Raw genomic sequence first — 14196 nt, forward strand, 5'->3', positions numbered from 1 at the left:
GATCTATGACTACAGCTTAGCTACAGTGCCTACAGGGAGTTTGAGAGGTGTGTCTTAGACTACCCCAGTTTGTGTAGGCACTGTAGTTAAAGGGATATTTCGGTTTTATGTAATAACCTATCCTCAGGATAGGTCATTCATTTCAGATTGGTGGAAGTCTGACTTGGCACCCACACCGATCAGAAGTTTGAAGGGGCTGTGGTGCTAGTTCAAGAGCTGTGTTCTCTTTCATATTTGCCAGCACTCCCTCCATCTACATTGTAGCGGTGGTGCAGTGTAATTACAACAGTTTTTACCAGTCAAGAGATTGGGAGAGGAAGCTGTAGCTGTAGACCCTACACCACCACTACAATGTAAATGGTGTGCAGGTAAGTATTGAAGAGAACGCAGCTCTATCACTAGAACCCCAGCCCCTTCAAACATCTGATTGGCAGGGGTGCAGAGAGTCAGAGTCCTGAGGATAGGTCATCAATATTACGAAACTGGAATACCCCTTTAAGCTGTTGTCACAAATCAAAGCTCTGAGGTAGATTGGTTTTAGCTGCTGGTCTGTCCTTCCTTACTGCAGCTCTGGCTGCTGTGGATAAACACAAGCCCAACACCAGCTCTGAAGGAAGACAATCAATGTAAGCATGTGCGTTTCTCTATGATTGCTCCTTCCTAGGACCAGTTATGTAAATTATTACAACTTAGTGAAGAAAAGACCACAAAGTTTGAGATTTTATTCTTAAAATGTTTACTTCGAATGCATAAAAGTTATTTTTGGAGAAAATATTTAAAATTTTATACATTTATATACAAAACCCAACTTCGCAGTACAAATATCACAAGAACGTAATCATCTTCAAGCACTTTGTACAGTACCTTTGACACAAAGTTGTGACAATTTGAAAGGGTTTTCAAGGATTTTTTAACTGATGAGCTATCCTCTGGATAGGTCATCAGTATTAGATCGGTGGGGGTCCAACACCCAGGACCCCCACTGATCAGCTGTTTTACAAGGCACCGATGCTTCTGTGAGTGCACAGCACCATACATTGTATAGTGGCTGTGCTTGGTATCGCATTCAGCCCTATTCACTTCTATGCCACGTGGCACATGAACATGTCATTACTCAACCTAGGAAAAGCAGAGAGAAGGCCACGGCAGAGGTCCTGGGTCTTGGGATCCTGAGGATAGGTCATGAGTAGGAATGAGCGAATCGACTTCGGATGAAACATCCAAAGTCGATTTGCATAATACTTCGTTTGAATACTGTATGGAGCGAGCGCTCCGTATAGTATTAGAATGTATTGGCTCCTATAAGCAGAAGTTATTACTTTGCGAAGTCTCGCGAGACGTCGCATAATAACTTCATAAATCAATTTCTACTGTAAAAAAACATTTCCTGAACTCGGGTTCGGTTCCAAGTGGTACCTTGCACTCTACATTCTCAAGATACTTTCAATAATTAACAAATATAAAAAATCTGAACCTATGACTTTCCACTTGCAGCTGTAAAATTAATATAGACATTTACATCCAGTGTGTCATCTAAAATATATACAGATATAAACATTTTTTTTTTATAAATTTGATTAAATTTAAAGGGTAAAAAAAAGGTTACGTTGACTTCTATTGCACTTGAAGTAGGATGTCACTGCAACAAATGGCATAATAGGGGCTTTCCAGCCAGATGAAAAGAAGCCATACATGGGAACCTTAATATTAAAAAAAAATGGTACTCGTCCTCTAATAGATTAACCACCACCGGCCGGGTCCCTGTTGCTTTTTTCACTTCCTGTTGTTTCTTGACATACAGGAAATGCTTAGAGATGCACGCTCAGCCAATCACCAGCTGAGCAGACATATATCCAGATATTTCCAATATATGGAGAGACAAGGGAAGTGTAGAGCATTAGGGACCCAGCCAGCAGTGGAGGATAGAAATGAGTACAATTTTATTTATGTTAAAGCTCCCATTTTTGGTTGATTTTTTTTATATTTTTATCTATCTGGAAAACCCCTTTAAGCTTATAGCTAAGCAGCAACATTTCATCATTATTACAACTGAATGGCAACCACAATAAATCATAATGGATTACAAAGTAATGTGTCAATCACAAGGACCTTTACCTTTATAAGAAAGTACGGAGGGTGCTTTTTGTGGTAGTTTATGAGCGAAAGCCATAAGTAGATCCAGCAGGAAGGAGAAGTATAAATTTGTCCTTTATATTGTTCATTCCTGTCCAACCCATTTCTAGTTTTGGCTCAAGCTGCCACAAAAAGCTGTGTGACACAACTCTTGTGCCAAGATTTTAGAATGATTCTTGGAAAACAAAATGTCACCATGAAGCCCTAGCCTTAGTGATTATTTTTACCTTTAGTCCAAAAAAATTATTTTGCCTCCAACAAAATTCTGCAACGTTGCAAATAGTCTTGTCATTTTATGTCTAAAGGTCCTGTAGAGACCTATGTGTCTCCACAGTAACAGACTACAAACAATTGATGTGTAGTCTGACGCTGCAATAATACATTCTTCGATCTGCTTCGTACACACCCACCAACCTTATGTCAGTAAGAAGTAGTGTCCTGCTGAATGGGAGTGTGACTGGGGAAGCAGACAACTCACGGTTTATAGATAGTCTGTTGCCAGACTTTCTGTGCAAAGTATCTGTTTATACACTACAAAATTATACAATGGCAACAGACATATATTATATTACAGTATTAATTTTTTTAAACATCATCATAAACATACAAATGTAAAGCAAAGTACCCCAGACCAGCTAGTAAAATTTTACAAATTAAAAAATAAAAACCAAAAACTGCCCAGCAGCTTGATAAAGCAGTACTTTTTTGTTCAATAACCCCTTTGATTTCATCTTAAAATACTTTCATAAAAATTACCCCCAACCCTTCCCTCTGCTTAAAAATATATAAAAGGGGATTCCATCTCTAGTTTAGTTGTGTAGTCTCAGCAATTTCATCTTCTGTTTTCTGAAGTTTATCATATTTTCTTTTGAAAAATCCAAGCTGGAACAAAGAAATCCAAAATTTAGTTTGTACAACAGTGCAGCATGTTTACAGCCTGGCAGGAAACGACTATGCTGTAGAGGTTATTGATCTTTTATACGCTAACAGCGATTTCTGATTTCTCATTCACACTGGGTGATTTACCCCTGTGCTCTATCCCCAATTTTGGCTTTTGTTTTTCCTTGTAAGCATTTTAATTAGAAAAATTGTAGGTGAAAGTGCAGCCTTGTGAGTAGTGATGAGTGGCATAGGCAATATTAGTTTTTGCGATATTTCGCGAATTTTTCACATATAATTTGTGATCTCCAGTCATTATTTTAGCGATTGCGCAAATCGGCACTAATGATGCGCATATTCTTTGCGCAATACATGCAACTTCACATTTTATCAGGTCTGAGTAGATATTACATATTGTTGTGACATCACAGCACTATGTCTAACAGAGACACTAATCCCTATCACAGCACAGTAATTCCTATCACACTACCTAACACCCTGCACTGGAACCTATCAGCTACACTATATCACTATCTAACCTACAGTGACTATCTCCCTCTAACTATCTAATGTAATTGGATAAGGAATAGGATCCAGATGAAAGCACAGAGCACAGCAATGTCACTGCTCTCTCTGTCTCTCTCTCTCAGAACTGCAAAAAAAAACTGCAGAAAATGGCTGCTGGGGAGTTTCTTATATAGTAATGGTTAGGCAGCTTTCCTATTGGTTGCTAGGGATGTTGCTAAGCTCTGACAAAGACATTGCCGCCTTCTCATTGGCCCACAAGCAAGAAGGGAGGTTACTGAGGAAAAAAATAAATCTAGAATATTCGCAATTATCAATATGTAGCACTATATTCTACATCTTCGCAAATTCTTGAAATGCTGATATTCGCGATAAAAATTAGCGATTAGAATATTTGTGATCAACACTACTTGTGAGCTGTGTGAGATCTGGTATGTCAGCAGTGTCCTTCCTCCTACCTGATGTAGCTGATAACCTAAAATCCCTCACTACAAAGGTCGTGGTGCCATAGACACAGCTATGGGGGCACCTGAGAAGACGTTACTAGACACAATTTGGGAAGTGTTCAGCCTAAGGTCAGATGGGGGCAAAGAAGCACCAAGTCATCCAGTCTCAGGAGGTTATGGATGTGATGGTTTTAACAAGCACCAGTAAGGGGCTAAAGAGCTCCATCACCTCTATGTACACATCTTAAACATTAATTAAAGGCACATACAAGCCACCTGTAGGCTATAGGTTGTCCATATGACAATCTATAGCATACATCAGGATCATAGAGCTCTTGCTCATGCAAACAGCCGTAGCATTTTTTGTTACTAATGTGTTACCATTTTGGTGAACAGAAGTTCAGGCCCATAATAGAACAGTCCTATCCTTGTCCATAATGTGGACAAGAATAGGACACGTTCTATATTTTTATGGATGCCATGGAACAGACAAACGGATGCGGACAACACACAGGGTGCTGTACGCATCTTTTGTGGCCCCATTGAAGTGAATGGTTTTGTGTGTATGAGCCCTAAGACTGTATTCACACAGCATTACTGCAGAAAAAAAACACGATTTCACCACACAATACAAACACATCCTAATGAGCATCCTCCTTGTGCTGCCCCTTTTTTACGTCACAGATTTTCCATAGTAATATCTGTATATGGGAAGCTTGGTGACTAGTAAAATAGCCTTTATTGTAACACTTACAGGAGCTGTCATCCCCATTTTGTAAACTGAATACAAAGCCAACCTAAGTAATTGTACCAGTATTGGGGGACTGAGAAAGCAGGATGACAACCTCTACCCTAATAGGTCTGTAATGGCAGCCACATTGGTTGTCAGTAAACATTTCCAAAGACTAGAGAACAAAAAAATAGCTGGATGGTATTTCAACAATCTGACCGAAGAGGGCGACAAGAATTCATATTTACTAAAGCCTTAAAATCAGCCAAAGAACTCTTCTGTATATCAGAGGAATTTCCCTAATTGGTTCTTATTTTAATCTTCTACTTCTGCTTTTGTGAAATTCCACATTATTATGGTTCAGGATTATCAGACTGGATTCACAGGTATCGAATTAATGGAGTTTGACCAAGTTTATAACGTATTAAAACATCTGAAGTCGCCCTGTATGAGGACATGTTCACAATTGGCAGATTTGCAGTACAGATACTGCACTAAGTATTTACAACCAGATGCAGTGCATGTCACTGAAAAAAGACTGTTACCATGTTCTCTTCCGCTGTGGATTTGTTCCAGATTCTCACACTTTGCCTTTGCCAATTCGGTGAAGTCTAAAGCCAAACCTGCAGACAGAACCCACCCAAAATCTTTCCAGCTCATCTACTGGTCTTTTTCCACTGCTGCACGCAATAGTAAAATGCTCTGTCCTAACTGTTCCTCATACTTCCACAAGGCAGCCACAAGAGCAGCGAGAAGTACGAGTCAGCTATGACGCTTCCAACCACCACACCGGATGGGGACTTCAGCTTTCTCACTGGGTTTTATGATGGTGAGCGGGATCTACGAAGATGTCATGATTAAAAGTGAAGAGACATTAGATGAAGATCAGAATACACTGTCTTGCCATAATCACACTGACCAAGGGCCAGTGTCTTCACACAAAGAGGGAGAGAGGAGGAAAGCCACTGCCAAACACCTCAGACAACACGTTGTCTCCAGGAGAATAAAAGATTGGACATATTAAAACCCAACATTTGCTACAACAGTTGTTCCTCCTTCATTCTCTTCTATGGATGATCGGCAGCAAATCCCTGATTACAGAGGGAGATGTGCTGCCGATAATCGGAGCATCGTTCAGCCTGATGAAAGATGCCCATTAGCCAATAAACGAGTGTTTGCTCGTTCATCGGTTGATTGGCTGCTTGATTATACAGGCCAATTAACAAGAAAGTGTGTTTGTATTCCAGATAATTGGCCCGAAACTCATACAGTTTAATAGTTGGTCAACGATTATCCCATCAACATAAGCCAGCTCTGGTGACATTAACCCTAATGTGTATGTCCACTTCCAGATTTTATTAGGGGTGTTTCCGGCCGTTGTGCAGCGAGCCCCTGAGGATCCGATGCCAGAGGATAGGAGTGGCAGTGGCCCTGATAATGTGTTGTGTCATGGTGTACTCTCTCAGGCTGTTGCTCCCTGGGCCATCGGTTGCAGTGGAAAGGTGGTTTAAAGACTTATGCCCAAGTCAAATTATATAAGTCCTCACTTTACTCAGTGCAAAAGATAACTTGTAGTACATCCAGCAGTAGTTTGTACAAAGTGCAATTTCTATTCTCAGAGGATGAGGTATGGTGCTGCTGGCAAAGTGGTAGTTAATGGCACTTCCGATACGCTATCTCTCAGATGACTCTCCCTTGATCGTCTGGCTAAGAGCTGTAAGCTGGCACTAGTGGATATAGGTGCCCACTATGTAATGCAGGCTTTGAAGTTTGACTGGCCTGATTGTAATCTGGGTGATGTGTGTCTGAGCTGTAGTCCCTTACCTGCAGCCAGGGTCTGGATAGCTAAGTTTCATGGTCACTCTGCTGTCTGTAAAACACTATAGCTTTTAAAATGTCTGTCCCTCTGTATTATTGCAGTCTCTCTGGAGTAGTGGTCTCACAGGAGAGTTGGATCTAATGCTGGTCCCTAAGACCATTGGAGCAGGAGCAATTGCATGTGTTCTTGACCAGTCTGGGTCAGACTCCCCCTCTTGGCAGGAAGCAGGACCAGTCTCACTCCTACCAAGAGGGGAAGAACAGGGTGGTTAACCCTGTCCTGCCTACCATTCCTTGTCATGCTGGTTGTACATGCATTACATAACAAAACATATCATAACATAACAACCAGGTCTGGGATACTGCAGTTGTGCCAAAAGCCACACAGATGAACTTATGTATATTATACTCACCAATAACTTGCTATTGCTGATGACAAATATATCCGGGTTTAAGTGTCTCAAGTGTTGCACTTGCTATTAACTCCAATGACTGGAATGACGACTGAAAGACAATGAGAAGAAAAAGCATTGGTAGTTCGTTCAGACAGGATGGAACCACAGAACTAACTTTAATCCAACTAGAACAAAGTAAGTTGCATCAGGGTTAGGATGTAGCCAGTAGGGGAATCACAAAGGTGTCTGAAATTGATATCCCACTAGATATGCTCTGAGTCATACCCTGCTGTTTAGTGGGTAGGATTATCTTCAATAAGCCAAAGAAGGCAACATTAGTACACTAAAATGAATGCTTCCTGCAGTCACCACTAGAGGGAGCTAACTGCATACAGTTAATACTTTGAGCTCAATACTAACACAGTACTCAGTAGTATGCAGAAAGTATGCAGTTAAGCTCCCCTAGTGGTGACTGCAGGTAGCAAGCATGCTACCTTCTAAATCAACATCTATGCAGTGGTTTTGGCATTCTGTATCAGAAAAAGAACCTCTGCTATAAAAGTATACAAGGATTCAATCAGCCCTGAACATTGAACTATTAAGAAAAACAAACAAACAATGGGTTCAAGGGCTGACACTGGACTTTGTGGGGCAGATTGGAGCATTTGTTAGGAAGTGCCTAATACCCCCTTATGAATTGAATAGTTTTACGAGCACAGAACTTCATATGCAGCATGCACATGGATTTTGGTGATTGTCTAGTGTGCTGACACAGTGAGAGGTTTGGTCTGGGAAAACAGGTATTTTCCTCCCAGCATGTGCTGCTGGGGCTGATTTACAGCCAGGTGAGGTTCAAATACCGGACCGGATTTTAAATGCCGGTCCGGGTTTTGGCAGCACCTGGCTGTCCTTAAACAGGCAGCTGTGCTCAGAAGCCAGGTCTCTGTGTTGGGATCTGGGGGGCCTTGTGTCTGCATGAAAACAGGTTGGTGTTGCTATCAGCAGTGACTCTTTGAGGCAGAATTGCCGCATGGTGTGAATTACCACCAACACCACAAGGTGACTTTTTGTTTGAATATGACTCGTTTGTTTTGTCACTTGCCTAAAGTGTGACTAAAACACTGAACTGTTTGATCAAAGAACTTGTTGTTGCCCTCTATACTGTGTCCGCTAATCCTGTCTACCAGAGCGAGTCCCACATGTGATAGACACCAGCCACCAAAGGTGATCTTTAAACTTATGGAAACTTGCATTAGTGTCTTCTATACTACAGAAGTGCTGGTCACTTATACTATTACATTATCACCTTGGTTATGGTTGTGGCAGATCCACAGTTGTTGTATAGTATGCAGAGGAAAAGTTGTGGCATTCCAGATTTGAAATCCGTATCATGTGGGTTTTATACAGATTTCTCCTGCATATTTCACCCTTTGCAATATAGAGGTGAAATATGATGGACTTTTCCATGGTAAAATACATAATAATACATGCATTTTTTTCTGCTAGATTTTCAGTCACTTGTGAACCCAACCCTAATATCTATGTCTGCACCAGGTATTGTTTGACTAATTGATTTCCAAACTATATGAAGGCATTTTGGGACACTAATATATGCTGTAGTTTCAATGATTTAGTTAGCATATTTTCCACAGCTATCAAGCCCATGGCAGATGTGTCTTCTAAGTATTCATTCCACTCGGTATGTTCCAATTGTGCTTGCCATCTTATGCGCTAATGTCTGGATGAGGACTGCCTATATTACACTTTTCACACATAGCAAAATGTTCTACATTTAAAGACAAGACTAAATATTCACATATGAAGCCACCCTTCATTTCCCCGTTGCTGTCGTGAAATTGAACCTCTGTACATTGACTTCCTAGTGATTTTTGATGGTCATTGACAGGGCCAATCTGAAGAAACAGAGCAGCATTGACCTAAAGAGCAAGTATATTACTTACAGATGCGAAAGTCCCATTCAGATTCTGGTAGACACATTGACAAAGTAATCTTCTCTCAGCTGAAGATCTTTCATCAGACATTTGAATGTGGTGCATCTTGTAATATCACAAGTCTAAAAGATAACATTTAGACATAAATTAATTATTTAGAGAATGTTTTGAAATGTACCATTTGTCTGGTGTCCTAACTAAGGCTGTATTCATATTTACATCAGAGATTATCTGGCTGTCTCATTCAGCATATTTGTCTGGCCAAACACGGCATTTAGGGTGAAAGCGCCACCACCGGACCTCATTACAGTCAATGGAGCTTGGGTGGTGAACTAGTAAATCTGGCAATGCCGAGATCCGGTGAACTCTTGACGGCTTGTTCTCTGCCGGAAACGTAAACATGGCCTAAATGTAGCATAAACTAGTCACAGATCCCCTTAACTTTAATTGCCCCAGCTGTTTTGCTAAAATCTTGTATTAAACTGCTGTAGAGCATGCCAATGAGTCCTGAATACTCATGAGTGCCTGATTTCCTCCTGCCGTTGCTGCTTATTTAGTTGGAAAAAACTGTCAATCAATGGCAGGGGGCAGGGAGAGGTGGGAGCTCATGAATATCAGGACTCATCGGCATGAACTGAAGATCATATGACTTAGAAGGTAGAGAAGCATAAAACTGGTGATGGATTCCCTTACAGGGAAATTCTCACTTTCGTGTGGGGAAGGATGTTGGGAAGAGGTAACATGAGAGGTTACATATTTGAGTGGAAGGACAGTAGTTTGTCCATCTAAGACCAACTTTAGTGGTTTACATAGGCTGGATCCCTTCATTTCTTGGGTCAACAAATTTCTTAGGTGTGTAGACCTCATGCTATAAAAAATTAGGGGGTTTTATAACCAACATCTTCAATAACAAACCAGAACTGGCTGTAGGTTATTATTTTACATTTCTATGTCCTAGTATCTACTGCAGGACACATTATCAGTAATGGAGAATGAAATTACAGGTGATCTATGTGAAGAGCTTCTACGTCACCATGACACTCTCTACCTTGTCCCTCAGAATTTACCATAGATATAGATCAATGCATAGAAACAAATATCCAACCTCAATAATGTCAGCAACCTAACTGCTGCTCTTAAAGTAAGCTAGAATGCCAACAACAATGGAGTCCATTCAATGCCTGATAGCAACCGTTATCATGGGAACACAGACTTATGTTCGTTCAATAAAACAAAGTTGCAAAAAGATCCTTTCTATGCCTTTTCTATAGACCTGTCTGAAGTTCTCCTTTAACTTATACTACTTACTAATTCCTGGATGTTCGTAAATTTCTCTTCTGTGAATGAAATCATGTATTCTTTTTTTCCTATGTGAAGAGGATTGGTGACGGCATTGCAACTTATTCCTTTAACCTAGAAAAGGAATGAAAACATAAAAATACTTTTCCAGCAGTTCAGTGCCAGTAAACAACAGGTTCAGGTTAGATGTCTGACTGTAAATCCATTGTTTGTTGAAGGGGATCTAAGCAGCGAAGATCTGCAAAGGCCAAAGCACCTTCCGTGCAATTAGAAATATACAGTAAACCATTTCCTTGAAGTACTTGCAGAGAATTTTTCACAGCCCTGTTTAGCAAGAAAAATGTTCCAAATACTTTGAAAGGAAGGTCACTGGAATGGATATTTGTACATTAAGAGGTGCCCGTTAATTTACAGAGAAGGTTAACGATTCTGCCAGTGACAATCCTCATTCTTCTAACTTGTGACTCTGGCCACTGCTACAGTATTAAATATTACATCTAATGTAATGGAAACATTAAAGTGACCCTTATGTCTTTTAAATGAGACATACCTGAAATGTGTAAAATGCCCTTTAGACTCGTACGTTAAAATGTCTACATCAGTATATACACTCACCTAAAGAATTATTAGGAACACCATATTAATACGGTGTTGGACCCCCTTTTGCCTTCAGAACTGCCTTAATTCTACGTGGAATTGATTCAACAAGGTGCTGATAGCATTCTTTAGAAATGTTGGCCCATATTGATAGGATAGCATCTTGCAGTTGATGGAGATTTGAGGGATGCACATCCAGGGCACGAAGCTCCCGTTCCACCACATCCCAAAGATGCTCTATTGGGTTGAGATTTGGTGACTGTGGGGGCCATTTTAGTACAGTGAACTCATTGTCATGTTCAAGAAACCAATTTGAAATGATTCGAGCTTTGTGACATGGTGCATTATCCCTGCTGGAAGTAGCCATCAGAGGATGGATACATGTTCTCATTCTGTTTACGCCAAATTCGGACTCTACCATTTGAATGTCTCAACAGAAATCGAGACTCATCAGAGCAACATTTTTCCAGTCTTCAACAGTCCAATTTTAGTGAGCTCGTGCAAATTGTAGCCTCTTTTTCCTATTTGTAGTGGAGATGAGTGGTACCCGGTGGGGTCTTCTGCTGTTGTAGCCCATCCGCCTCAAGGTTGTGCGTGTTGTGGCTTCACAAATGCTTTGCTGCATACCTCGGTTGTAACGAGTGATTATTTCAGTCAACGTTGCTCTTCTATCAGCTTGAATCAGTCGGCCCATTCTCCTCTGACCTCTAGCATCCACAAGGCATTTTTGCCCATAGGACTGCCGCATACTGGATGTTTTTCCCTTTTCACAACATTCTTTGTAAACCCTAGAAATGGTTGTGCGTGAAAATCCCAGTAACTGAGCAGATTGTGAAATACTCAGACCGGCCCGCCTGGCACCAACAACCATGCCACGCTCAAAATTGCCTAAATCACCTTTCTTTCCCATTCTGACATTCAGTTTGGAGTTCAGGAGAACCACCCCCCTAAATGCATTGAAGCAACTGCCATGTGATTGGTTGACTAGATAATTGCATTAATGAGAAATAGAACAGGTATTCCTAATAATTCTTTAGGTGAGTGTACATATATATATATATATATATATATATCAATCATCAGTATGCAATCAGCAAGGGTCCGACTCTAGGAAAAAACACTGATCAACTGTTCTCAGGAGCTCGTGACCGCTACACAGTGCAAGTACCGTAGCTGTGCTAGTCCCAGCACACAGTATATTGCTCCTGAGGAGGTTCCAAAAGTCTGACTCTGGCCAATCTGATGTTGATGAACAATCCTAAAAATAAGGCATCTATATTAATGGGAGTCTGTTTACAGCTCTAGGCAGGGGCCAGGGAGAGCAGTGCAAGCAACAGTTACTTTTTGTGGAGCTTTTATACTTTAAATATTAACTTCTATTCTGTAGATTCTGCTCCTGCAAGTGTCCAGGGTGGGTCTTACTGTGACGTTCTCTTTGCACTGAGACGCTTCACAGGCCCTCTCTTCTGCTCTGAGTGACAGCTGTGGTTTCCTGGTTGCACTATTCAGCTGTCATTTAGAGCAGAAGGAAGGGACTGTAAAACAACTCAATGCACAGAACAGGGTACAGTTCTCCATGAAGCTCTGCCTCCAGAGTACTTGCAGGAGCAGAATTTAGCAGAATAAAAGTTCAGATTCACACTACCCCTGATGCTAAATAAATAAAAGCTTTGCACAAAAGTATTCGAAAAATATTCTACAGTTTTCAAACCAGCACCTGAATTTGAATACTTTTGTAATTGCATGTAACTAAAAATGTATTACAACCACTGAGTTATTCACTGAAATCTGTCTGTATAGCGCCACCTCCTTTTCTAATTTCTCTGTCCTGCTCACTGAGATGGAAGCATATGCTCAGTTCCATCCTTCAACTGACATCAGCTGCAGCAGAATGGACACACCCATGAGATGTGGCACTCACGCTACGCTGACAGCTTGAAATAAATCTACCATTACAATTGGAGCAATGAATGGGGAGATCTCTGGATCCATGTGAGGTACAGGGCTGGTTCTAGCTGTTTTAGGCTACATTCACATGACCGTATGTGTTTTGCAGTCCACAAATTGCGGATCCGCAAAAAAAATGGATGATGTTCCGCATTGGCATCCGTTTTTTTTGGCGGATCCATTGTAACAATCCAGAGGGAAAAAAAAATGGCTGTTTTGAAAGCTCCATTTATACAAGCAGGCAAATAACGCAAGTTTGTGAGCGTTCGCATGTTTTTTTTTTTTTTTTGTGTGTGTTTGTATTAAGTGTGTGACTTTAGATTAAGTGACTTTAGATTCAGGGACTTTAGTGAGGGACTGCAGTAAATCTTCTTGCGTGATCCCCATTTAGTATGTGCTCCATTATTTACAGCGCAGTCCAGTGCACATCTTGTCTAATGTATGCAGTCCTGGAATAGCTGTTTGAGGGTGTATATCTTTTTTCAAAATGTGAGCAAATTGCCGGTTTGGAATCACACATCGAGTATCTAAACGTTCAACACTGAGAGGCGTTGACAATTTGTAAAAGAGTTTGCTGCTCACTGAGCAAGCACTCTTTGGGGTAGATGTGGGGAGGGTGGTAGCAAGGAGGCTGAGGAAAGTGAGGTAGCTAGCTGGATAACAGTTAGAAAGTTGGGTAGAGGGAAGAGTGCCAGGGAGGCTAGCGATGATCTGACACATCCCAACAAGTTTGCAAGGTTGGCAGATGAGCGGCATGTCGGCTCAGGGACACCACTGCTGCAGCTGGACACTTCCGCTGCCAGTCAGGGGAATGTCGGCTCCAGTAAGCAGGGGACCAGGAGAGCAGGGCAGGCCAGGCAGGTGCTGGAAGTGGGAGACTCCATTATTAGGGGTACAGATAGGGCAATCTGTCACAAAGACCGGGATCGTCGAACGGTGTGTTGTCTTCCTGGCGTTTGAGTTCGACACAGAGCGGATCGGGTAGACAGATTACTGGGAGGGGCTGGAGAAGATCCAGTGGTCATGGTCCATATCGGAACCAATAACAAAGTTAGAGGTAGGTGGAGCATCTTTAAAAAAGATTTTAGGGATTTAGGTAAAAAGCTTACGGCAAGGACCTCAAAGGTAGTATTTTCCGAAATACTGCCGGTACCACGGGCCACACAAGAAAGGCAGCAAGAGATTAGGGAGGTTAACAAGTGGCTCAAGAACTGGTGTAGGAAGGAGAGGTTTGGGTTTCTGGAGAACTGGGCCGACTTCTCTCTCGGCTACAGGCTGTATTATAGGGATGGGCTGCACCTCAATGGGGAAGGGGCAGCTGTGTTGGGGGAGAAGAAGGCTAGAAGGTTGGAGGAGTGTTTAAACGAGGGACTGGGGGGAGGGAAATGACATTATAGGAGGGGAAGATAGTGCAGATAGAGACCTGGGGCAAGGTAATGGGACTGGGAGAGGAGTGGAAGGAGGGACTAGAACAT

The 14196-nt window shown here is 41.5% G+C and overlaps 1 protein-coding gene across 1 annotated transcript in view; it reads right to left on the bottom strand.

The window, feature by feature from the left end:
* Positions 1-5436: 5436 nt before the first annotated feature.
* Positions 5437-14196, bottom strand: part of ITGA2 (integrin subunit alpha 2) — a 125444-nt gene continuing 116684 nt past the window's right edge. The window contains exons 26-29 of the mRNA XM_040421263.1: positions 10187-10291; positions 8888-9000; positions 6945-7035; positions 5437-5553 (exon numbers count right to left, since the gene is read on the bottom strand). Of these exons, the coding sequence (XP_040277197.1) occupies positions 8905-9000; positions 10187-10291 (201 nt within the window). The 3' untranslated portion in view covers positions 5437-5553; positions 6945-7035; positions 8888-8904. The remainder of the gene's footprint in view (positions 5554-6944; positions 7036-8887; positions 9001-10186; positions 10292-14196) is intronic.

Source organism: Bufo bufo, chromosome 2, assembly GCF_905171765.1.
Source record: "Bufo bufo chromosome 2, aBufBuf1.1, whole genome shotgun sequence".
Taxonomy (NCBI): Eukaryota; Metazoa; Chordata; class Amphibia; order Anura; family Bufonidae; genus Bufo; species Bufo bufo.